The sequence below is a fragment of the Poeciliopsis prolifica genome, unplaced genomic scaffold (assembly GCF_027474105.1).
Source record: "Poeciliopsis prolifica strain line A6 unplaced genomic scaffold, Auburn_PproV2 SCAFFOLD069, whole genome shotgun sequence".
Classification (NCBI taxonomy): Eukaryota; Metazoa; Chordata; class Actinopteri; order Cyprinodontiformes; family Poeciliidae; genus Poeciliopsis; species Poeciliopsis prolifica.
Genome location: NW_026562444.1, coordinates 305,001 through 330,547, shown reverse-complemented (window position 1 = coordinate 330,547; position 25,547 = coordinate 305,001). Strand labels below are relative to the sequence as shown.

The 25,547-nt window shown below is 42.8% G+C and overlaps 2 protein-coding genes and 1 pseudogene across 2 annotated transcripts in view; 1 reads left to right on the top strand and 2 right to left on the bottom strand.

The window, feature by feature from the left end:
- Positions 1-2,046, bottom strand: part of LOC129351753 (brain acid soluble protein 1 homolog) — a 36,264-nt gene extending 34,218 nt beyond the window's left edge. Inside the window, 1 exon segment of the mRNA XM_055020664.1 lies at positions 1,745-2,046. The gene's annotated coding sequence lies outside the window, so the exon portion shown is untranslated.
- A 3,484-nt stretch (positions 2,047-5,530) lies between these two features.
- Positions 5,531-7,291, bottom strand: LOC129351730 (tripartite motif-containing protein 16-like; annotated as a pseudogene).
- Positions 7,292-8,746: 1,455 nt separating this feature from the next.
- The window catches only part of LOC129351693 (unconventional myosin-X-like), a 90,041-nt gene continuing 73,240 nt past the window's right edge, over positions 8,747-25,547 (top strand). The window contains 1 exon segment of the mRNA XM_055020626.1: positions 8,747-9,092. Coding sequence (XP_054876601.1) covers positions 9,072-9,092 — 21 coding nt within the window. The 5' untranslated portion in view covers positions 8,747-9,071.

Genomic DNA, 25,547 nt, shown 5'->3' with positions numbered 1-25,547 from the left:
GTTGAGCCTTCATGTTGATTTGAAACTGAACAATTCATTGATCTGGGATCAGATATCAGCGTTCATAGAACAATATCATGTACAGACATGGAGGGATTCCAGAAACTAAACCCTGAATCAAGTTTTAATGAATAATAAAAAGTAAACATCTCTTCATTCGTTCTGCTGAGTTTTTGTTCAAACTGCAGGAAATGTTTGACTTGGTTTATTGGATTTCCTGTTAAAGTTTAAACTGGACCAGAAGGAAAGAATGCATGACTTTAATTAGCTAAACAAAGGTCAGAGGTCACAAACATTAATAATATGATGCTGAAAGACTGCAGTTAATGATGACAAGATCAAAATCAAATAGAAATATATTTAAATGTAAAATATTTTTAAAAAGTAAAATATTTTATTTTGAGATGTTTATTAAAAAAGACAATAAATGTATTTTATATATTTTAAATAATTTGATACATTTAAATAAAGAAAATAAAAATGTAATTATTGTAATTTTATCTTTTAGTTAAATAAAAATTTAAAAATAAAATCAAATGTACAATTTAAATAAAATTTTAACAAATTCACAAAACCCAGGGCTCTAATTTACAAGTCAGCATTTAGAAAACAATCTGTGTTCTTTTATTATTAATTATTATTATTATTATTATTATTATTATTATTATTATTATTGGGTATTTTAATAACCAGGTCGTGTCTGATTCTGCGGTTCGGGTTCATTTGGGCTTTTGGCTGCAGGATGAAGCAGGTGATGAGCTGCATTCACGCACAACACGCCTCATTCACGCACAACACGCCTCATTCACGCACAACACGCCTCATTCACGCAGATTCTTCTAAAGAACCGGATCCTTCAATCGGTTCCGAGTCTCACATCAACCAAACGTAAATGAGCGAACCGAGCATGAATCAGAAACATCCTCCTCCATCCTGCAAGGTGGCGTCTCCCATCCACACCCTGCACTCACTGCGCATGCGTGCCGCGGCAAACAAAGGACCAGGCAATTAACGGACTGAGGAGCTAATAAAGTTTGACTGTGTGCAGAAATCAGCGGCACGTCGATGCAGCAACAACCGCAGCGCAGAGACAATGAGGAGGATGAGAAGAGATGGAGGAATCAGGTGGACCATCAGGCTCCATCCGAACCTCCATCCGAACCTCCACCTCCATCCTCCCCCTCTGTCTTCCCAGAGCAATAAAAAAGGAACATGGCATCAATAATTCATCGGCATCGTGACATAACGCGCTTAGAGACGCGGAGTGACAGAAACAGGAATCCAGACACAGAAGCATCTTCTGACCCACCCTGATGTCACCAGAACCCGACAAACATCAGGCAACTTGGACTCGATTCAAAACTGTTCAGATGGAGCGTGAACGCGGCGCGTAAAGGCGCATTTTCATCAATAAAAGCGTAAAAACGCGGCTGAGCTCGAGCGCGTTGCTCCAGACCGACACACCCCTTTCCAGAGCGCGTGCACATTCTGGACATTTAAACTTTAATTAGGACATTTCCACAAACATTTCCAACCATTTTCTTTCACTTTATGTCAGAAAACCTTTTGCATCTTTTGTCTGGTTGGTTCCGTTGAGCGGCGCGGTGCGTCCGCCTCACGGAGACGCTTGGAGGAAAAAAGAGACAAAAGGTAGGAAAAAAAAAACCCCAGAGCCGCCAGGAGCCGCCAGGCGCCTCCGCAGGGGTAAATAACCAGGGGCCGCAGCGGCATGCGGGGCTCTTACCGTGCGGACTGAAGTTCTGACGCTCCCTCTGCGCTCCTCAGTCTCAGTTTGCGGCTCTTCCTGCGCGCTCGGCGGCTTGTGCTTCACGGTTCGGCTGCAGCTCGGCGGTCCTCCGCCTGCGCGCACACGCACCCCGAGCGCACGTGCACGCGCGGCAATGTTCAGAAGCACCGTGTGAAAATGGACCGGATGAGGAAGCGGGATGCGTTTGTCTCTGTGATTTTAACTTCATGACAGTTTCAGTGAAATCATTAAATTGATCCGAATGTGAATGAATTTTCACTCCTGCAGCATCTGAAAGATATTCTACCTGCTGAGAGGGAAGGAGAAAAATCTGCAGAGGGAAAAGATTTTTCTGCTGCAGAGATTTTTATTTTTTTTTATCGGGTGTAAATATTTACTGGAACCCTGAAGAGCTCAGTGGAGGGGAAAAGCAGTTGGACTGAACTCCTCCAGTCTCTGCTTGGCTGGTTTGTTGCCCTCGAGCGCCACCTTCAGTTGGATGCATGGATGTGGTTTGGGAACCTGTTGGTCAATGAATTCACTTGTTGATGCAAAGTTTCACCCTCTGCAGATAAAAATTGATGTGGATTTGAATCAGAAGCTGGAGGACATCAGACAGGAAGGAAAAACTGCAGCCAGCTGACAGGCAGTGGGTGAAGTGAGCAGCAGGTGCGACCAATCAGGAGGAGACAGAACAGCTGCAGGAAACCTGAAGGAATGTGACTGATGAACATGAACTGACTGGAAGAATCTAAACCAGAACACAGACAACAGAACTGAGACTTTCAACTGGTACGGAAAACCATTAGTGACGATAATCAGCAACACGAGTATTATAGAACCAAATGCACAAACTCACATTTTTCAAAAAGAGCCTGATTGATTAGGACTGATTTCTATCCTTCAAACAAAACTGTTGTCTGAAATCTGCTTTGCTAACATATTTTTTGTTTGATAATCTGAAACAAAAAGAAGTTCTGATTGTTTTCATAAACTTTAGTACAGCAGATTATTTGTAGCTTTTAAATATGATTAAAACAATTAATATTCTCTTTCCAGTAATGCAATAATTACAAGTGAAATAGAAACATGGCTTAAAGGTGGCATGAAGATAAGGAAGATATTGACATAAAATCCAAATATCAGTGAAAGAATCAGAAGGGAAAAAATCATGAATTATAAAAATACATGAGCCTGAAGGAAAAATTGAAAATAGACAAACAGAACAAGAATGGAGGAATATTGGGAACTGAAGGAAACAGTCAATATTTATAGATTAATGAAACCATTATTTATTCATCTTCATAAAGCAAAATTAAGAAACAGGATCTAATGGGTGTGAGGCCGAGTAGCTACACACTCATGTACAGTAGGTGGCGCTATGCTCCTTAAAGTTGCTTTTGATTCACCATAATAGAAAAGAAGAAATGATGCGGCTCTAATACTGAAGTAAATCAAACATCAGACAAACAAATAATGGCATTTAGTGAAATTCAATTTCAACTCATTTCTGTCTTTTCACCCGACAGGCGATAAAATCCTACAAGCAGTTTTTCATCAGGTCTGTTATTTACAGGAAACAGCAGAGAAACCAACCGTATAGTCCAAGTCCAGGTGGAAGTGAGGGACACGCCCTCTGATTGGATGCAAGTCTGAACGCTGCATTTCAAAAGCACAAAACCAGGAATAACTTAAGAGCTGGTGAAAATCAGAAAAATGCTTCAAAATAAAAACAGCATAAAAGGTGAGAAATGTAAAAACATCATTTACTGCAGAACGTTTTCATCAGCTGGAGATAAAAACCTCCACTTGTAAATGTTGGTTTGGACTTCATTCTGTCCTTATGATGTTTACAACTGCAAGCCAACATGTGGCTGTTTCATTCAACAGGACGTGAGGTCAACGTGAGGTCAACATGAGGTCAACATGAGGTCGACTTGAGGTCAATCTAGCAAGTTATATTCCGTCCTCTAAACTCTCTGAATATCAAGTTTCCCTCTGACAGCTTTGGACATGATTTCATATTATTTCCCTTTTTGCCCGCGGCGCTCAGTGATGACATGTTGATGGAGGTCCAGAAAAGGGGCGGAGACTTCGGGACCAACAGCGGCCGTGGATTGGTCAGTGAATGATTGACGGGTTTCTTCATGTCACATTGACATATAAGTAACTTGTTCAGTAGTTTCTAGTTCTTACTTTTTCTTGAAAAAGAAAAACAAAAACATCAAAGCTTTTCCTGCTCTGTATTACCTACAGTTGGACTCTAGGTGGCAGCATTTGCAAAGCTCTAGAGATTAAACTGATTTTAGTCAGTCATCTCCGGTGTGTTGACTGTTTGTTTTCAGATGTTAGATTTTGTCTCTGCAGATTCTGGTTGTTCCAGGAAGAGAAACCGGAAGTGCATCCAGGATTTTCTAATCCAGAAACATTTAATCCGCCTCCAGCAGGAATGATGATGGATTCTGTTCAGATCCTGGTGGCTCTGAACCTGCTGCCAGTTAAAGGCTCAATTCACCCAAACAAACCGTTAAATTAGGAAGTTTTCCTCAAAGGAAGAAATGCTGAAAACTTTCATGTAAGGAAACTAGAAAATTAAAAATTTTGATTTAAAAAAATCATTTTGTGTGTCCAGCAGGAATCATCTGTTTCTCAAATATTAAAGACACAAAATTCATCAAGAAAAACTTTTGTTTTTAATTTTTATTATGTAAAAGTTTAAGAACATAAAACAATAAAATGTTAAATTAATACAATTAAAATAAAAGATCAATAACTTTTTAAACATTGGAGTAGATAAGTCACAGAATGATTTAGATTTTGTCACAAATACTAACAAAATATACAATAATAAACTGAGGCGCTTAGTTTTATAGTAAAAAAAACTCAAATCTTTAATTCCATAGCTCATAAATGAGGAACAAACTGGAATCTGGAACCAAAGAGTTAGAATCTTGATTTGTTGACATTTTTAAATGGAGACGACTTTGTGTTGCTTTCTGCAGGAATCCTGCAGCTCAACAAAATGAAGAAATATTCAACTTTCTGTGCTGAATGTGAGCAGCTTGTTGTTACTGGAAAACCTTTAAGCATTTAAAACTTAATTATAAAGCATCAGTGGTGAAAAACAGATCAAATGAGCTCAACAAGTTCAGTCACTTTTGCTTTTTAACGTGTGAAAAATGAATCAAAACTTAATTTAGTGAATATAATGAGGACATTTTACAGCTGTAATTCCAAAGTGAAGTCAGGATATAATATCATGTTTTTAATGTTTTGAAACTTGGATTTAGGTAACAGGAACCAGAAGAACCAGGATAAATCCTGGATGATCCATCAGAGCAAAATCTGTTTTCATTCTGCAAAATTCAAACTTTTGAACAGAATATCATTAAAAGTCGTTTTTACAAAACAAAGTTTATAAATGTGTGAGATTCTGGGAGAATATCCAGGGATTAGAAAGGAAAATGAATCCTGACAGCTGGATGAATTTATGGGAAAGACTTTCTGACTTGTCTCTATTTTAATGATTTTATTACATCTTTAAAAAACAATATCCAGTTTTATCTCTATGTTTCCTGAAGTGATAAGTTTCTTCCTGTAGTGAAAACGACTCAGAGACTCATTAGATGATTTGAATTAATTTCTTTTATTTTCTTTTGTTTTCATTTTTACAGAGAATCTGAAGTTTTATGAACGTTTTCAGGTTAAGAAACAACAGAAACAACTTCAGTTCATTTAAAACATGAAACAAGTGAAACTTTAAGATCATTAGAACATCTTTACTTCCTCAATTTATAAATCACTTTGCAGACAAAATAAAAAAATCTCAGGGAAAATCTACTTGCGTTTACAGAACTCTGCAGAACTCTCTCCTATTGACCAGTGAAACCAAACTCCAGCATGAAGCGGCTGAGTGAATCTGGTCTGGACTCTGTGGATCAGAGTCATGGATTCAGAGACGCTATAGAAGGACAGAATACCTGCTGTGTGATCCAGGTACACTCCCACTCTGGAGGAAACTGGACTGGAGATGGAGGTCCAGATGTTGTTGTGACCAAATTGATAACCATCTGAGAAACAATTTACAGCCCAGGATTTGTCATTGCCTCCAAATTTACATTCATTCCCACCTCCTGCTCTGCTGATACTTTTATATGCGACGGCTACAAAAGCTGTCCCTCTCCACTCCACCTCCCAGTAACAACGACCAGTTAGTCTCTCTTTACTCAGAACCTGCCAGTAATCAGTGAATCTGTCTGGATGACTTGGATAAGACTGAGGTTGACCCATCGCTGTCACCTTCCTGTTCCCTTCTGACAGAACCAGCTTTTTGTGAGCTGTGTTTGGATCCAATGTGATTTGACATGAATATCTCAAGAATTCAGCTCTGCTCTTTGGTTCTGGTTCTGACAGTAGAACATCCACCTCAGTGACCATCAGAGAGATGTTTGTCCATGAGTCTCTCAGGACATCCTGTAGTTTGTCTCTGAGCTCTGACACAGCTGCTGCCACGTCCTCAAAGTGTCTCAGAGGACGGATGTTGATGCTGGATGAGTGTGTGGACTCACTGAGTGCTGGCAGTGAGGGGTAGTTGAGGAGAAACTGGTTGTGATCCTCTGTGTGTGAGAGCTGCTCCAGCTCAGCGTCTTTCCTCTTCAGCTCAGTGATCTCCTGCTGCAGCTTCTCCTCAACATCTTTGACTCGACTCACTTCAGTTTCCTGCTGGGATCTGATCTGCTGCTTCACATCAGAGCTTCTTTTCTGGAGGAGACGGATCAGCTGGGTGAAGATCTCCTCACTGTCCTCCACTGTTTTATCAGCAGAGTGATTGATGGCCTCCACCTCCTGCTGAAGCAGCTTCACATCTTTCTCTCTGTCCTGGATTCTCTGCTGGATGTTTCCTTGTCTCTCCTCCAGCTCTCTCTGCCTCTCAGCTCTTTCTGCTGCAGCTGACACTGTGTCGTGGCCTTTATGTTCATCTATAGTGCAGAGATAACAGATACACTTCTGATCAGTGCGGCAGAACATCTTCATCACCTCATCATGCTTAGAGCAGATGTTCTCCTGGAGGTTCTTGTTCGGCTCCACCAGCTTGTGTTTCTTAAATGTCTCTGAATCATAATGAGGCTGAAGGTGTTTCTCACAATAAGAGGCCAGACAGACCAAACAGGACTTGATGGCTTTCAGTTTCCTCTCAGTGCAGAAATCACAGGCCACATCTTCAGGTCCAGCATAGCAGTGGTCAGCAGGAGCAGCTTGGAGTCCAGTCTTCTTCAGTTGATCCACTAAAGCTGCGAACGTGATGTTCTTCTTTAAAACAGGCCTTGATGTGAATGTCTCCCTACATTGAGGGCAGTGGTAGTTCTTCTTCTACTCACCTTCATCCCAGAAACTTTTAATACAGTTCATGCAGTAGCTGTGTCCACAGGGAATCGTCACTGGATCCTTCAGTAGATCCAAACAGATCGAACAGGAGAAAGTTTCTCTGTCCGGCTGATTCTGCTCCATTTCTGCTCTCAGTCACAGCGACTGTGTGAGTTTCACTTCCTGAAAACAGAAACTGGTTTGAGCTCTGATCTATGAGTCACGTGTCAGTGCTGCAGCCAATCAGGACGCTGAGGACTAACAGGTTTTACTGCCTGTACAAGCAGCAAAACTTGGAATTTAACCTTTGTCTCCTAATTTACTGTCAATAGTTGAATATTTACAGAGTTTATTCTCTTACTTTCACCTTCAACCTTAAAATAAACCTTTAACTTTGCAAAGATCAAATATTCAGTCTTTAAATATTTTAAATATAAATCATAAACTGAATCAGGATCAGTATTATAAGTCACTCATCTATAACTAATTGACTAATTGACTTGATGTATGTCAGCTGATCAGTGTAATGGATCCTTATGACTTGATTCTGCAGCAGGAAGCAGATTATTGTCTATGCAGCAGAATCCAAGCATCAGATCTTATCATTTATAATTCAGAGAAACTTTCCACATTTCTCTGTATCAGTTTGATTTATTGAAGAAAGTCAAAGAGAAAAGCTGGAATTTAATTTCCTGACATTGAAAGAATTTACAATATCAGTTTAATTTGATGTTAGTTTTCTTTGGATTTCAAGTTTAAATGATTTCAACTTGAAGTGATTTAAAGAACATTTGTTCAACAGAGGAAGACAAACCAGAACATCTAAATTCATATATAAAGCAAACAAATTATTAGTCCAGAGAAGTTTAGAGAAATATTTCTGTCATATAAGAAGGAAAGAAAGAGAGAAAGAAAGAAAGAAAGAAAGAAAGAAAGAAAGAAAAAGAAAGAAAGAAAGAAAGAAAGAAAAAAGAAAGAAAGAAAGAAAGAAAGAAAGAAAGAAAGAAAGAAAGAAAGAAAGAAAGAAAGAAAGAAAGAAAGAAAGGAAGAAAGAAAACATCAGTAATAAAATCCTTTATGGTTCCTGGTAATTGAATTTATATGAAACATTTTCATCAATAGGTCAGTTCAAAGTGCTTTGCATAAAAAAATACAAACAAAATAAAACAAAAGAAAGACAAAAATGTAAAAGAATAAAACTACATATTGGTAAGAATAATTGGTCCATATTTCATAAACTAGCAGGAGTTTCTCTGAATACTTATTCTGATTGAACTAAATGATTAAATATTCAGTTTAATTAAACTAAATGTTTGTTTTGTGAATTAGTTTTTGTTTTAAAAAATGTTTTTCTGATTTTTAGTAAATAGAAATACTTTTATTAATTTAACTGGAAAAAAACAGGGAACATTTCATCTGGTTTAAGTGTTAGAAAAACACAAAGGTTGTTTTTTGCGTCTGTCCTGATTATATGACAAACTGACTTGCCATATCCCGTCCTGAGCGCTGGACGTTCAGAGTCTCCTGGTCCACATGTTAACAGCAGGAGGAGTCAGTGAGACATGAGGAAGAGGAGGAGGAGGAAGAGCAGGGGGAGGAGCTTCTCTGTCCGGGTCGGGCTCACCGAGTCCCGGCTGAAGGGTCCAAAGTTCCCGCGGCGAGCCGCGTCTCTCCTCTGCTCCAAACTGTCGGAGCTCAGGCGCATCCAGACGCGCAGGACGCAGCGCGACCAGACGGACTTTAACTGGATGAAAACTCCTGAAACAAAGAGTGAAGGCGCTGCTGAGGGAGCGAGGGAAGGAGGGAAGGAAGGAAGGAAGGAAGGAAGGAAGGACGGAGCATCCCGCAGCGGCTGGCAGGATGAAGACGATGCGCTGAAAGTTTCGGTTCGTTTTAACTGGGAATGAGTTGGATCAGCGTCCACACAGGGAATCCTCTGGGATTACAATAAAGAGGAGCCATGGATAACTTCTTCACTGAGGTAAGGAAAGCTGCAGCAGCTGCTGCAGCAGGTCACGAAACTCCTGCTGCAACAGCTTGGTTCTCATAGTGAAACATACTTTAGATTTCTGGATTTGTTTCCTCCTGCTGATTCCAAACAAACTTCATGTTTCCTGTCAACCTTTGACCCCAGAGAGGGTTCTGGAGGAGTTTCATAGAAACATGGAGTCTCTCAGTCCCTCAGAGGAGGTTCGGTCCGGTCCAGTTCGGGTCGGTCCCAGTGGGTCTTTGGTATTTCCGCACCTCATTTTCTGGTTTCCTTCAATAAAGAAAGAAGTGAAAACCTTAGAGCTAAAAATAGACTGAAGCTGAGTGGGTCACCTGATGAATGAGGTTCTGGTTCTGGTTCTGGTTCTGGTTGTCTGAATGCTTGGAGGTCCAGCTGATCAATCCTGTACTGGTAGAGATAGACGTTGATGTTTGGATCCACAAGAATCATCTGGCAGCTCCTGAAGCTCCTGACAGTGAGACAGAAAGAGACGCAGGTTTAAAACCATCAGAGCTTCACAGAATCACATTTTCAGTCACATCTTCAGTCACATCGTCAGTCACAACTTCAGTCACATTGTCAGTCACATCGTCAGTCACATCTTCAGTCAGTCACATCGTCAGTCACATCTTCAGTCACATCTTCAGTCACATCTTCAGTCACATAGTCAGTCAGTCACATCGTCAGTCACATTGTCAGTCAGTCACATCGTCAGTCACATAGTCAGTCACATCTTCAGTCACATCGTCAGTCACATTTTAGTCACATCATCAGTCACATCTTCAGTCACATCGTCAGTCACATCATCAGTCAGTCACATCATCAGTCAGTCACATCGTCAGTCAGTCACATCGTCAGTCACATTTTCAGTCACATCGTCAGTCACATCATCAGTCACATCTTCAGTCACATCTTCAGTCACATCGTCAGTCACATCTTCAGTCACATCATCAGTCACATCATCAGTCACATCTTCAGTCACATCGTCAGTCACATCTTCAGTCACATCTTCAGTCACATCTTCAGTCACATCGTCAGTCACATCATCAGTCACATCTTCAGTCACATCATCAGTCACATCTTCAGTCACATCGTCAGTCACATCTTCAGTCACATTTTCAGTCACATCGTCAGTCAGTCACATCGTCAGTCACATTTTCAGTCACATCGTCAGTCACATCTTCAGTCACATAGTCAGTCACATCTTCAGTCACATCTTCAGTCACATCTTCAGTCACATTGTCATCAGTCACATCTTCAGTCACATTTTCAGTCACATCATCAGTCACATCTTCAGTCACATCTTCAGTCACATCGTCAGTCAGTCACATCGTCAGTCACATTTTCATTCACATCTTCAGTCACATCGTCAGTCACATCTTAGTCACATCTTCAGTCACATCATCAGTCAGTCACATCGTCAGTCACATCTTCAGTCACATCTTTAGTCACATAGTCAGTCACATCTTCAGTCACATCTTCAGTCACATAGTCAGTCAGTCACATAGTCAGTCACATCTTCAGTCACATCGTCAGTCACATCCTTAGTCACATAGTCAGTCACATCTTCAGTCACATCTTCAGTCACATTGTCAGTCAGTCACATCGTCAGTCACATTTCAGTCACATCATCAGTCACATCTTCAGTCACATCTTCAGTCACATCGTCAGTCAGTCACATCGTCAGTCACATTTTCAGTCACATCGTCAGTCAGTCACATCGTCAGTCACATTTTCAGTCACATCGTCAGTCAGTCACATCGTCAGTCACATTTTCAGTCACATCTTCAGTCACATCGTCAGTCACATCTTTAGTCACATCTTCAGTCACATCATCAGTCAGTACATCGTCAGTCACATCTTCAGTCACATCTTTAGTCACATAGTCAGTCACATCTTCAGTCACATCTTCAGTCACATAGTCAGTCAGTCACATCGTCAGTCACATCGTCAGTCACATTTTCAGTCACATCATCAGTCACATCTTCAGTCACATAGTCAGTCACATCTTCAGTCACATCGTCAGTCACATCCTTAGTCACACATAGTCAGTCACATCTTCAGTCACATCTTCAGTCACATTGTCAGTCAGTCACATCGTCAGTCACATTTTCAGTCACATCATCAGTCACATCTTCAGTCACATCGTCAGTCACATCATCAGTCAGTCACATCGTCAGTCAGTCACATCGTCAGTCACATTTCAGTCACATCTTCAGTCACATCGTCAGTCACAACTTCAGTCACATTGTCAGTCACATCGTCAGTCACAACTTCAGTCACATTGTCAGTCACATCTTCAGTCACATCTTCAGTCACATCTTCAGTCACATCATCAGTCACATTTTCAGTCACATCGTCAGTCACATTTTCAGTCACATCGTCAGTCAGTCACATCGTCAGTCACATTTTCAGTCACATCGTCAGTCACATCGTCAGTCAGTCACATCGTCAGTCACATTATCAGTCACATCTTCAGTCACATTGTCAGTCACATCTTCAGTCACATCTTCAGTCACATTTTCAGTCACATCTTCAGTCACATCTTCAGTCACATCTTCAGTCACATTGTCAGTCAGTCACATCGTCAGTCACATTTCAGTCACATCATCAGTCACATCTTCAGTCACATCTTCAGTCACATCGTCAGTCAGTCACATCGTCAGTCACATTTTCAGTCACATCATCAGTCACATCTTCAGTCACATCTTCAGTCACATCTTCAGTCACATCGTCAGTCACATCTTTAGTCACATCTTCAGTCACATCATCAGTCAGTCACATCGTCAGTCACATTTTCAGTCACATCTTCAGTCACATCGTCAGTCACATCTTTAGTCACATCTTCAGTCACATCATCAGTCAGTCACATCGTCAGTCACATTTTCAGTCACATCGTCAGTCACATTTTCAGTCACATCATCAGTCACATCGTCAGTCACATTTTCAGTCACATCGTCAGTCACATTTTCAGTCACATCTTCAGTCACATCGTCAGTCACATCTTTAGTCACATAGTCAGTCATATCTTTAGTCACATAGTCAGTCACATCTTCAGTCACATAGTCAGTCACATCTTCAGTCACATCTTCAGTCACATTGTCAGTCAGTCACATCGTCAGTCAGTCACACTTCGTCAGTCTGCATGAGGCTCATTCTTCTGTTTGTTTTCCTGCTGCACGTCTCACCAGGTGAGTCTCACATGGTCTTTGTGTGACGGTCGGTCGCTGCGGTTCAGAGGCGACCAAAACTCTGTCGATTCTTTGCTGTTTCCATTAAATGAGAAATTTGATGAAAATCTCAGGGAATAATTGATAAAATGATGTAAGCATTTTATCAATTACCTGCCAATAATCACTTTACTGCTGTAAACCAACCGATGTGACGCAGAATAAATATTTTTATTGCAGTTTGGCAAAATGCATCCAGGTGTGCAACATCTCGTCCCAGCCCAAAAGGTTTCAACTGAAAATGTTTTTTTTTAAAGAAATTTATTTTCATAATTCCAGTTTGCCCAGTTTTCTGCAGGCTGTCTGCATTGATGATGATTGACTCACCTCAGCATGTGAGATGCTTGAAACTTAAAACATTTTGATGAATCTGGATAGAAATGAATTGATGAATTGAACTCTAATAGTTGGACGCTCAGGCTGCTGCCTGATGACGTTTCTCTTGAGATGCCGACTTTCATCCTCTGCTGACAAAATTCTGTCCAAACCGAACCGTCGGGTTTCTGATCTTATTCCTCCTGAACTCAGAAAGACATAAAATAACTTTTACTTTTTTTAATGGATTTCATTTTTCGTCTGCTGGAAATGTTTTCCTTTAAATAGGCCAGTAAGCGGTTGGGACATGTGTGCTGAGGCTGCTGGATCCATTTGGTTTTACTACATCAGTAAACCACACCTGGGAGTGATGATGTCATCCAGGTAGAGTCATTCCTGAGAGTTCAGGTGCAGGGAAACAGATTTTAAAACCAGTTCTACCTCATCTGGATCTGTAACGGCCGTTAACTCCGACTTCCTGGTTGAAAGCCCTTCCTGTCCTCTGATTGGTGCCGAGCCAGTTTTGAAATCCTGAAGGAGTTTTTAGTGGAATGAAAGGTCAGAGGTCATGAGAACTTAAAGGTGCGGGTGTAAAGCAAACACTGCGGTACCAGAGTGTTTCCCCCGCAGTGCAGCGTGGCGCCGGTCCCGCGACGGGCCGGCGGTTCGTCCGGTGGGCCGCAGCGCCGCAGGTCCGGGTTTTATGCTGCTTCAGAACCAGACAGGCAGACGGTCGTTGGCTTTGTGTTTCTAACTAAACACAGACGGAACAAAGAAACTTTCAGTCTCTGGTTCAGTTGTAATAAAATTCTCTGTGAAGTTCTGAAGTCGGCTTTTAAAGTTCTGATGATTCGAACCTCTGAGTTTCATCTCAGTTTTTAATCTGTTAACATTTCAGAAAATTTTCCTCATTCATAGTTTTGGTCTTTTTTTTTTTTTTACAAAATCTTTTTTTAATCCAGGAATTTCTAAATTTGTAGTTGTTTTAAAACTACAAATATTATTAATATAATAAATTATAAAATATAGAATTTATTCCTCTAATCAAAAACTTTTAGTTTATATTCTAGAATTTTGTCATTTTGTTTTCTGCCTTGTTTAATCACAAGACTTTTGATATTTTTATTATTTGTCAGCTTATAAAACCCTGTTGTTGTTTTTTTAAAGCTTATTTTTGGCATAATTAATATAATTAAAAACGGTTTATATTCATGTATATTTAAGGATATTGAAGCGAAACCATTAAAAGCTACTGGATGATTATTGCATTAGTTTAATACATTATTTTCTGTCTGACATGTTTGATAAAAGATGAACAACCTTCTCTTCATTTTGTGCAAAAGTTTTTATTTCTCTTTTCGGTGATCGTTTAATGCCTGATCCAGTTGCAATGACAACAGTTTAAAACCAAAAAGCAGCAGTTTGGACTTTATGGGTTCATGTTCTGGATGTTCTGGATCATCGTATTTGAACACGTTGTTTCAGTCACTGCTGCTGAGGTTCTGCTGAGGTTCTGCTGAGGTTCTGCTCAGGTTCTGCTCAGGTTCTGCTGAGGTTCTGCTGAGGTTCTGCTCAGGTTCTGTTGGGGTTCTGCTGAGGTTCTGTTGGGGTTCTGCTGAGGTTCTGCTCAGGTTCTGTTGGGGTTCTGCTGAGGTTCTGCTGAGGTTCTGCTCAGGTTCTGCTCTTCTGCTGAGGTTCTGTTGGGGTTCTGCTGGGGTTCTGCTGAGGTTCTGCTGAGGTTCACATAACTGCAGTTAATTCTTCAAACATGAAATCAAATCCCAGAGTTGTGGATAAAGTCATGTTGCTGCAGAGCCGCTTCCTGTCATAAATAGTATTTTCTGGTGTTTGTTTTCCAGGACAGACGTGTTGCAGGACGTGTTTACAGATTCTCCTGGCATGAAATATGGAAATTAAAAAGCCACAACATCGTTTAGTTGTTGTGAAGTCGGTCGCAGGCAGAGATAAATCCTTCAGTTGGAGCTTTTATACTGAGGCTGTTTGATGCTTTTATTTTGAAGTAAAACAAAAAACTCACTTTCTTTTACAAGTTTTCCTCCGAGATGCTGGAAAAAAAACTTTTGGGAACAAAAAATGTTCACCGTTAGTATCAACATGCAGCTCGGCTCTAAAATTAGAGATATTTCTGTTTTCCATAGATTTGATCAGACGCCATGTTTTCTGCATCATCCTGACAATCTGCCTCCATCAATGTTTTCATTTCATTACGTTTTTCTGTAGAATTGCTTTGATTTTTCTGCTTTATTTATTTAATTCTTCTCTAAATCCTGGGAATGTTTCGTTCTGTGAAACTGGAAACTCAAATGTGGAGAAGAGACTGAACCGATTCATCTGAGCAGAACTGAGACCGTTTCGTTACGCAGGACTCAAACTCTGCACAGATGTTCATTCCACTTTCTTTATCTGCCATTTGGCTTCGGAATCGCAGAGCAGCAGCGTTGTGGTGTGAAACGCCTCAGCTGCAGGGTGTGTGATGTTCGCTCAGCGTTTCCTCTGGAAACTGGAGGACGGCTTGTTGCCTGTGGTGAGAAAAGCAGCAGGTTGAAAGAAAGAGTCATTTTCTCTGCTGTGTCTCTGAAGAGGATGAGCAGAAACACAGACATGCTGCCTAATGCCCTGATGCTGCATGATGCTGTCTGATGCTGCTTGATTGCGCTTAATGCTTCCTGATGCTGCCTGGTGCTGCTTGATGCTGCATGATGCTGCCTGATGCTGCTTGATGCTGCCTAATGCTGCCTAATGCTGCCTGATGCTGCCTGATGCTGCATGATGCTGCCTGATGCTGCTTGATGCTGCTTGATGCTGCTTGATGCTGCCTAATGCTGCCTAATGCTGCCTGATGCTGCCTGGTGCTGCTTGATGCTGCATGATGCTGCCTGATGCTGCTTGATGCTGTCTGGTGCCTCAGACGGTGTTGACTGGGATGCATCCTGCAGCAGAATCCTGCGTGTCTCTAATTACTGAGCTGCAGCCAAAACAGTCTGGACCGGACTCGGCGCTGCATCTATAAATAGTGTTTCCACAAATCCAGAGCGTTTGAAACGAAAAGCCGTTTTCCTGCACAGCGACAATCAGCCAGAATTTCCCCCGGTGGATTTTTACAGGAAAGTTACAGAACTGAGACCAGAACTCACAAACTGCTGCAGATTTCGGCTCTGTGTTTAAGAAATGATTTATTTCGGTTTCAGATAGAAGAGAGGAAATTTCTACCACAAAACTCAGAAATTTTCTCAGTTTTAAAAGCCCAAAATTTTTAGACTTTTTGACATTTTCTGGGTTCCAAAAGTGGAATTTTTTTTACTTTTGAAACTGAGGAATTTCTTTTGTTTTTTGGAGATTAGTCTTAAAATTTCATAATTTTTTCTTGCAAATTTTTGACTTTTACAACTCAGAAATGTCCAAGTTTTCTACAAAAATTCAGAGTTTAATCTCAGAATCTTTTTGCTGGAAACAAACTTGTTTTTTTGGCGGTGATCTGCCGTCACCCTTTAAGAAGAGAGGGATGTTAATCGGTTCTGGTCTTGGACTCTCCAACCTGTGAGAAACTTTAAAATAAAAACGAGATTAAAACGTCAGACATGTTTAAAATCCACCTGAGAACGAAGCTTCCTGCAGGAAAAACATCTGAAACGTCTTTTAAACTGGAATCTCGTTAATTAAAGTCTCATCAAATGATTCCTTCATAGCATGATGTGATTGGCTGGTTCTGGTCTGACTGCGTCCAATAGTGATCCGGCAGCAGGTCGCTGACCCGGAGTGTGTGTTACCTGCAGTGTGTGTGTTACCTGCAGTGTGTGTGTTACCTGCAGTGTGTGTGTTACCTGCAGTGTGTGTGTTACCTGCAGTGTGTGTTACCTGCAGTGTGTGTTACCTGCAGTGTGTGTGTTGCCTGCAGTGTGTGTGTTACCTGCAGTGTGTGTGTGTTACCTGCAGTGTGTGTGTGTTGCCTGCAGTGTGTGTTACCTGCAGTGTGTGTTACCTGCAGTGTGTGTCGCCTGCAGTGTGTGTGTTGCCTGCAGTGTGTGTGTTACCTGCAGTTGTGTTACCTGCAGTGTGTGTGTTACCTGCAGTGTGTGTGTTACCTGCAGTGTGTGTGTTACCTGCAGTGTGTGTGTTGACACGGCTCATTCAGTCGGTTTGTTTTTGTTTTGACCTGAAGGTGTGGGGCCTCGGCTGTTAGCCAATCAGAGAGCAGCTCTGCCTCAGGTGTGTGTTTGTAGTGATCACAGTTTTAGTGACAGTAAAGTCGCTTAGCAACGTTACAAAGAACAGGTCAAAGGTCGTGCTCTGCTCAGGGTCTGAACTGAATGCAACGTTTTTGAATGAGTTTGTGGCAAAACGTGGACCGGAGGGCGGAGCCACGATTCATTCCCATCAAACTATTGTTTAAAAAACTGCTGCAAATAAAAAGTATCAGAAACTTTGGGATTGTTTTGTGTCATCTGACCTGGACTGGATGCAGAAATCAGTGAATTTGAGTCGAGAAAACTAACAAGATCCCGATCATGTTTCCTGTCAGTGAAATGCATTGTGGGTAACATCAGCGAAGCCCGGTGTTATTTGGGGGTTTGTGGGAATATGCAGGTTTATGGTCTGAGTTGGCACAGCTGTGATGCAGTTATGCTGTCAGAAAATAAACCCCGTCGAAGATAAATGATAAGCAAACAGGAACGGCTGCAGCAGCTGCAGCTCTGGCGGTCCAGGCTCAGTTCTGGAGACGATATTTGATCACTTCACGATTCCAGGAAAATCACGCAAACAGTTGCTTTACCCAGACGAGCCCAGAGAGTCCGACTTCTGCTCCACGCTCCGTTTTCAAGGAGTCGGTTTTAAAAGCCTCAGCTGCATTTCTCATTAAAAGCCATAAAAAGGAACGGCCCAATCATCGCTGTTAATCGTCCCGCCGCAACAAAGGCCGGCCCGGCCCTCGATCTGCAGCAGCTTTTAATGACGGAGCTACACAGTTTCTCTCCCCTCCTGCCTTCGCTTCATGGCCTGTTTTAATGTTGAAACACGACACCTGTGGCGCCGTCGACCCGAGCCGGGAGGAATTTACAGATCCGAGCTGGAAGCGGATCTGGAAGAGCCTCTGACATGAACAGCCAAACTGCTCCGGTCTTTGTCTTCACCAGGGTTTTAGATAACATTGATACACAACTGCTGGGAGTCTGAGGCATTTTTAGACACAAATCACTGACATGCTTCTGTTTCTGACCTGGAGGTCATTGCTTTGCGTGCACTGAAGGATTTGTCCTTAACCTTGGAGAAGAGACATTTTTAGATCAGCGTTTCCTGGTTTTTCTTGCTGGATGGCTTGCTTTAGCCAGCTCCTGGTTGGCGGCAGAAGCAACAGCATCATCTGATGTCATTATGTGGTTTAATTTCAGCAAACTTTTTAAAAGTAACACAATAAGCTGATCTGCAGAGCCTGGCTGCTGTTCTTTATTTATCCGTCCATCTGTCGTCTTCTGCTTCTCCAAGTCCAGGAATAAAACTCAGACTTCTCCTTCACCAACGTTCCAGCATGTTGTGGGAAATCCCAAAGCGTTCCAGGCGGGATCGGAGCTACAAGTCCAGTTCCTCTGCCACGTTCAGGTCCAAAGTCGCCACAAACATGGATGAGCCTGGAAACCATCGAAACTGAGACAGGAGAATCCTGATGGGTCTGAGACATTCAGACATTCAGACAGCAGTAAAGATGTCGTTCTGGTCGTTGATGCGTCTCCTGCTTCCTCTGATCTCGGCTCCTTTTTGCACATTATCATTTTGGCTCTTTGACTTCCTGCTCTCATGAATCACAGGCGTAACTTCAACTCTGACTGGCTGTGATGTTTGAGTCCCAACCCAGCATGCAGGACGTCAAACAGCCGGTCTGCGTTCAGCTCTAAAATCACTTTTATTCATCTGATTTCAATGAGGAAATGGTCAAAAAACAAACTTATCATTTTATCATAAACATTTTGAAGAGCAAAGAAGACGGTGATGAATAGCTGTTCATTGTGACTTTGCAGAGAAAATGTTGACGATAAATGAAGATTAATGTTCAAATATATAATCCTTAAGATCATTAAGATGCAATGAAATATTTCATCATGGAGAAAGTTCACATCTAATTATCAGTAACTGGAGAAAACCTCCATGTAGCCTAGCATCACATGAGCTGGTTAGCATCTGGACGTTTGCTCCAGGTCCGAGGAAACGACGTTTATGACGAAACAGTGGAAATCTTTCACAGTCTTGTTCTCAGGAGGGGCAGGTTTGGTTCCTGCTGTCTGCAGCATCTACAGATACAACCAAGATGGAGAGTGCTCTGAGAGACTGTTATAACACCACGGACTGGGATGCACTGTTCAGCCCGCATGGCCAGGACATAGAGGGGCTGACACACTGCCTGACGGACTATCTGAACTTCTGCGCAGATGTGGTATCCCCTGCTAAGACTGTCCGCTGTTACCCTAATAACAAGCCTTGGGTAACGCGGGAAGTCAAAACTGTCCTCAACAAGAAGAAGGTTGCCTTCAGGAGAGGAGACAGGGAGGCCATGAAGGCAGCACAGCAGGAGGTGAAGCAGTGTGTGAGGGAAGCAAAAGACAGCTACAGGAGAAAGGTGGAGCAGAAGCTGAGAGAGAACAACATGAGGGAGGTCTGGGAAGGTGTGAGGACCATCACTGGCCTCAACACAAAGACCAGAGTCGTTGAGGGAACAATGGAGAGGGCAAACGACCTGAACAACTTCTTCAACAGGTTCAACCAGTCTGTGCCCCCCCAACCCCCTCTCTCACTGCAGCCACCTCTGCTCCTTACCACACACCTCCCCACAGACAACAAAAACACTGACAACCCCCCCACACACCTCAGCACAACCTCCACCCCACATCACCACAGACCAGGTCAGAGAACAGCTGAGGAAGCTCAAGCCCAGGAAAGCAGCAGGGCCGGACCAGGTGTGTCCAAGGCTGCTGAAGACCTGCGCTGCTGAACTGGGAGAGCCACTACAGCGGATCTTCAACCTCAGCCTGCAGCTAAGGGAAGTGCCCACCCTCTGGAAGACATCCTGCATCGTCCCAGTGCCCAAGAAGAACAGGCCCAGCGAGCTGAATGACTTTCGGCCCGTGGCACTCACTTCACACCTGATGAAGACGTTGGAGCGGCTCTTCCTCGGCCTCCTCAGACCTCAGGTGGAACATGCTCAGGACCTCCTGCAATTCGCCTACCAGGCAGATGTTGGTGTGGAGGATGCCATCCTCTACCTGCTGCACCGGGCCCACTCCCACCTGGATAAGGGCAGTGGCACAGTGAGGATCCTTTTCTTGGACTTCTCCAGTGCCTTTAATACAATCCAGCCCCTTCTGCTCCAGGACAAACTAAACAGCATGGGAGTGGACCAGCACCTGGTCACCTGGATCCATAGTTACCTCACCAACAGGCCGCAGTATGTCAGGCTGAAGGACACCGTGTCTGACACTGTGGTCAGCAGCATAGGAGCCCCTCAGGGCACAGTGCTGGCCCCTCTTCTCTTCACCCTGTACTCCTCTGACTTCCACTACAACTCGGAGCTGTGCCACATACAGAAGTATGCAGATGACACAGCCATAGTCGGATGTATCAGGGACGACGGAGAGGAATATCGCTGTCTGGTGAGGGACTTTGCTCTCTGGTGCCACACAAACCACCTGGAACTCAACACCTCTAAGACGAAGGAGCTGGTTATAGACTTTGGGAGGTCCAGACCAAAGCCGAGACCAGTCGTACTAGAGGGAACGGAGGTTGAGGTCGTGGGCTCCTACAAGTACCTCGGGCTGTGGCTGGACAGTAAACTGGATTGGTCAAAACACAGCAGCCACCTGTACGGGAAGGTGCAGAGCAGGATGTACTTCCTGAGGAGACTGCGGTCCTTCAACATCTGCAGCAAACTGCTGTGGATGTTCTACCCAGTCAGTGATCGCCAGTCTCCCCTTCTACACCGTGGTGTGCTGGGGAGGCAGCACATCCAAGAAGGACACGTCCAGACTGGACAAACTGATCAGGCGTGCCGGCTCTGTGGTCGGCATGAAGCTGGACTCTCTGGTGACGGTGGCAGAGGCGAGGACACTGAACAAACTGCTGGACATCATGGACGATAGCAGCCACCCTCTACACGCCGTCATCAGCAGCCAGAGGAGCCTGTTCAGCGACAGACTGCTGCTTCCCAAGTGCCGGACCAATAGATTCAAGAACTCCTTTGTCCCCCACGCCTTCAGACTGTACAACTCCTCACTGGGGGGTCGGAGGTGACACAGGACAGAGGGAAGAAGGAGTAGTTTTTCTACAAATGTGAACTCCATATTATCAGGCCAAACCATACAGTGCAATACCATATCACTGGTCAATCTATCCACCAAATTGCTATAATTTCCTTTTGTGTTGTATTTATATTCTTTGTTTTGTATTTAATTTGTATTTTTTTGTATTTTGTGTATGCTTACTGCTTGCCTGTGAGCTGCTGGTAACTATAATTTCCTGAGGCAGTCTTCCCAAGTCAAGTCTAAGTCTAAGTCTAACCAGATGAAGCTGCAGATGAATCTGCAAATGAAGCTGCAGATGAAGCTGCAGATGAAGCTGCAGATGAATCTGCAGATGAAGCTGCAGATGAAGCTGCAGATGAATCTGCAGATGAAGCTGCAGCTGCAGATGCAGCTGCAGATGAATCTGCAGATGAATCTGCAAATGAATCTGCAGATGAATCTGCAGATGAATCTGCAGATGAATCTGCAGATGAAGCTGCAGATGAATCTGCAGATGAAGCTGCAGATGAAGCTGCAGATGAAGCTGCAGATGAATCTGCAGATGAAGCTGCAGATGAAGCTGCAGATGAATCTGCAGATGAAGCTGCAGATGAAGCTGCAGATGAAGCTGCAGATGAATCTGCAGATGAAGCTGCAGATGAAGCTGCAGATGAATCTGCAGATGAAGCTGCAGATGAAGCTGCAGATGAAGCTGCAAATGAATCTGCAGATGAATCTGCAGATGAATCTGCAGATGAATCTGCAGATGAATCTGGAGATGCAGCTGCAGATGAATCTGCAGATGAAGCTGGAACCAGTAGGAGCTGTGGATTTACTGGGAAAATCAACGGAGGAAACAGTTCAACGCTCCTGATGTCCATCATGGCGCCGCAACGTGATGGATGCTGGGGGTCAAGAGGTCGAGTATGAGAGCATTTCTTCATGACCATAAACTCCTCGACTCCGAGTCGAGTCGCCTGAATGGTTCGAATTCCACCGACTGGGAACGTAATCATGTTCCTGTCTGGGAACTGGTTTTCTTTGTGTGTAAACTGGGAGAAACTAAACCGATTATATATTCTCACACTTCTCCACTGGAGCTGCTTCACTAACAGCAGTTCTGGTGTAAATGTCACGTCTGGTTATGTTTGGAGCGAGGCTGTCGCCGCAGCGTTGGGATCTGATTTCTGACATCATTTTTATTTCTGCCGGTGGGGAAAAGAGGCAGCTGAGCTCAGCTGCTGCTTTATGTGTTGCTGTTAAAATAACACGCAGTTTAAAGAGGCACATAGTTCATGTTCGGCTGCTGCAGCAGTTAGCTGCAGGGAGGCGGACGGTGCTGTGGGAAACCAAACAAAGAGTCAAGGCTGCGAGTGGAGACCGAAACCCAGACAGGAAGTCGCTCGGTTCCCTCGGCTGGGGGCGAACCCGGTCCGAACGCCCCACTGCCCTCCGGACCGGGATGAGTCTGAGAGAGGAGTAAATATGAACCGACCGCAGCGTTTTCAGCCAGCTGACAGGCAGGATGCAGCAACAGCTGGGGGACGATCTGTTGGCTTTTTCTTTCAAAAGAAAATAATAATAATTCATATAATAGCAAAGAAAAAATATGGTGGATTAAAAATCAATATAAATAACTGTGTGTATTGTGTGTGTGTGTGTGTGTGTGTGTGTGTGGTGTGTGTGTGTGTGTGTGGTGTGTGTGTGTGTGTGTGTGGACACTGATTGTGAAGTGAATAAGTTAAAAATACATCAATAAATGATCTGTAAATATTAAACAATGAATCGATTGAGTTTAAAAGTTCCTTCTACTGAATGCAGTTTGTTGGATTATATAAAGGGATTAAATGGGATTAGAAAGGAGGAATAAAACAAAAGAGAAAAAAGACGGGCAAAATAAAAACAATAATCATAATAAAATCCAAAAGTAAAATTCATAAACGGATGTAAATTCTGTGTTTTTTCTATAATGCGTCCCAAGAAGACATTTTTCCTAAGAATTGGATCTCTATAAATAAAATGATCTGGACAGAATAAAAACTCACTTTGCATTAAATAAAATCCAGATTATTGATGGATTTATTGATCAACGGAGACGCTTGTTTGTCTTCTAACACGGATTGAAAACATTTTCTGTCGGGAGTGAAGCGTCGCTGCAAAGATCCAAAAAGTGGAAAAAAAAAAAAAAAAAAACCCAGAATAAACGACAAACGATGAGCATTTTCCAAATTATTCATCAAATAACTTCAGTTATTGATTATAAATGAAAACATTAACATTATGATCAGTTTGTTCCATCAGAGCATCAATTAAATCAGTAAATTAATAAATATGATCAGCTGCTGTGCAGGTCAGAGGAATAAATCATATTCCTTTAGTGAGGAAAATATTTTCAAAATTTGTTTCTGATGCTATGAATGATAAATCTGATTTTATTTGTAAAAAAATTTTTTGTTCATTTCAGCAGCTTTAAGTCAGAAAAGCAGAGAATCAACAAAACGTTACATTAAGTTTCATCGTTAAATTCCTACTTGATTAGGAATCAAGCCAGACGTTCAGCCATGTTGCATAAAAATGAATAATTATCAGTTTTTAAATGAGAATCTTCCTCATCGTCACGAAGCATCAGGATTAAACTCCAGCTGCTCTTCATCATCAGATCTCTTCCTCTTCCAATCGGGTCCTTCAGCGTTCTGCTGGTTCCGGTCGGCCCGGTATCGTCTCTCGATGTTTTGACTATCAACGCGTCGCAGTGAAGATTAGGACTCAAGGATGAGCTTCGTTTGGGTTTCACAGCTTTTTGAAACTTCAGACAGAAACTTCATTCACCTTCCAGCTGGAGGCAAAAAGTATTTCAGTTTGTATCGCAGAACAACGAGCTGCTGTTGATTCAAACGTCTCAGTTACTGAATGATCACAAGACAGGAAATGAAGTCGGATCTTTTCTCTGCGTTAGCTGGAAGCGAACCGCTGATATCAGCCCAAGGATTAAATCGCCTCGGTTCTCCTCCCTCCTTCCTGGACCGTTTTAGCTCGTCTCGGCTTCCTGTCCGGCTTTCAGCATTCCTCTGGATCCGGACACGTCCTGAGTCCCGGCCCGGTCCGACTCCCGGCTCGGTCCGTTCCAACTCCTGGCCCGGTCCGACTCCTCCCGGCCCGGTCCAACTCCTCCCGGCCCGGTCCAACTCCTCCCGGCCCGGTCCAACTCCGTCCACATGTCCTCAGAGCCTCCCGATGGAGGGAAACGAGGTGGAGAGTGAAACTCGTTTGTTTCTGTCCCTTCAGATAAAACCAGAGTTGGTTTAAGATCCGCGGTTCTGCTCTTTGAGCCTTTAATTTGGTCTGGACTTGTTTTTCACAGCCTGATGCCAACATGTTTTCACAGCAGTTGATCTTTTTCTGATTTGATTTTAATTGCTGCTTGGAGACATTTCTCTTTTTATTGCCGACTGATCAGATGCAATCTGTCCTTCTGCCACTCGTTATGCTGAACGTGTGAAACAGCTGCATTACAGATGTAAAACATATCAGACACGACTGCTTGGAAACGACCCAGTAGCACATCCTAATCTCATGCTACGCTGTGCAAACACTCTGTCTGCACTTGTGAAGATTCAGCATGCAGAATGCAGGGGAGTTTATGCAAACATAAAATTTTGAAGCGTTCTAATTTAGTGAAGCTTTTATAATTTGATTCAGGATCTTTGCAGTTTAACAAACTTCTCTTCGGGTTTCCAGTTGGATTTGCTGTGAATTTGTTTGATTAAAGGATGAAATCTGATCCAAACTCCAGTCTGTTAAACACAAATTGATTTATTTATGACCAAATAAATCAAACATCCGACCCGGTGCTGCGGCCTGAGTTAACCTGACCTTTGGTCTGTTTTCTAATGTCTTGGTTTAAATGTTATTTCTGCTTCCAGTTTGAATCCGGTTCTCCTCACATTTATGGTTCAGCTCAGTGAAACTGAACAGAGATCATTTCAGATACTTAAGAAATAAAAATGAAATGGTGCTGACACTGAGGTTCCTGCTGATGAACCGGTTCTGATCGATTGAAACCGGTTCTGATCCGTCTCGGTTAATATTCAGCTAAACTAGAAATCCAGAGCCTTGTTTGGGTCGGTCATTCCTGATGTGGAGACGTTTCTTTGGATCTAAAATCTTTGACGCCAGCAGCTGCAGGACGGAAACCATTTTTCCACTTTTTCTTTTCGGACCGAGGAAAATGTGTTTAAGACGCGTCAGAGGGAGGCGTTGGCTTCCTGCTGTTACCCAACAGATCCGGTCCGCACCGCTGGATCTGGATCTAAAGACGATGCTGTTGATGCTGAACTTTGACTGGGACATTTTTTGACTTCTGTTGAATTCAAACTAACTATCGATCAGTTCTCTTACGTCCAGGTTAGTAAAAACGTTTCAAACATAACTTTCCTGTTCCGATCCGAACCTGATGACCGGATCTGGACCCCCTGCTGTGCTGAGCTTGTTGGCAGATGCAGAATTTGACTTTTTCTGCATTCAGGCCTCCAGAAATGTCCATGGAGCTTTTTATTATTTTAATTTGTTTATTTAGTGACATCCAGTCTTATTATGTGACAGAAGTGCATTAATAA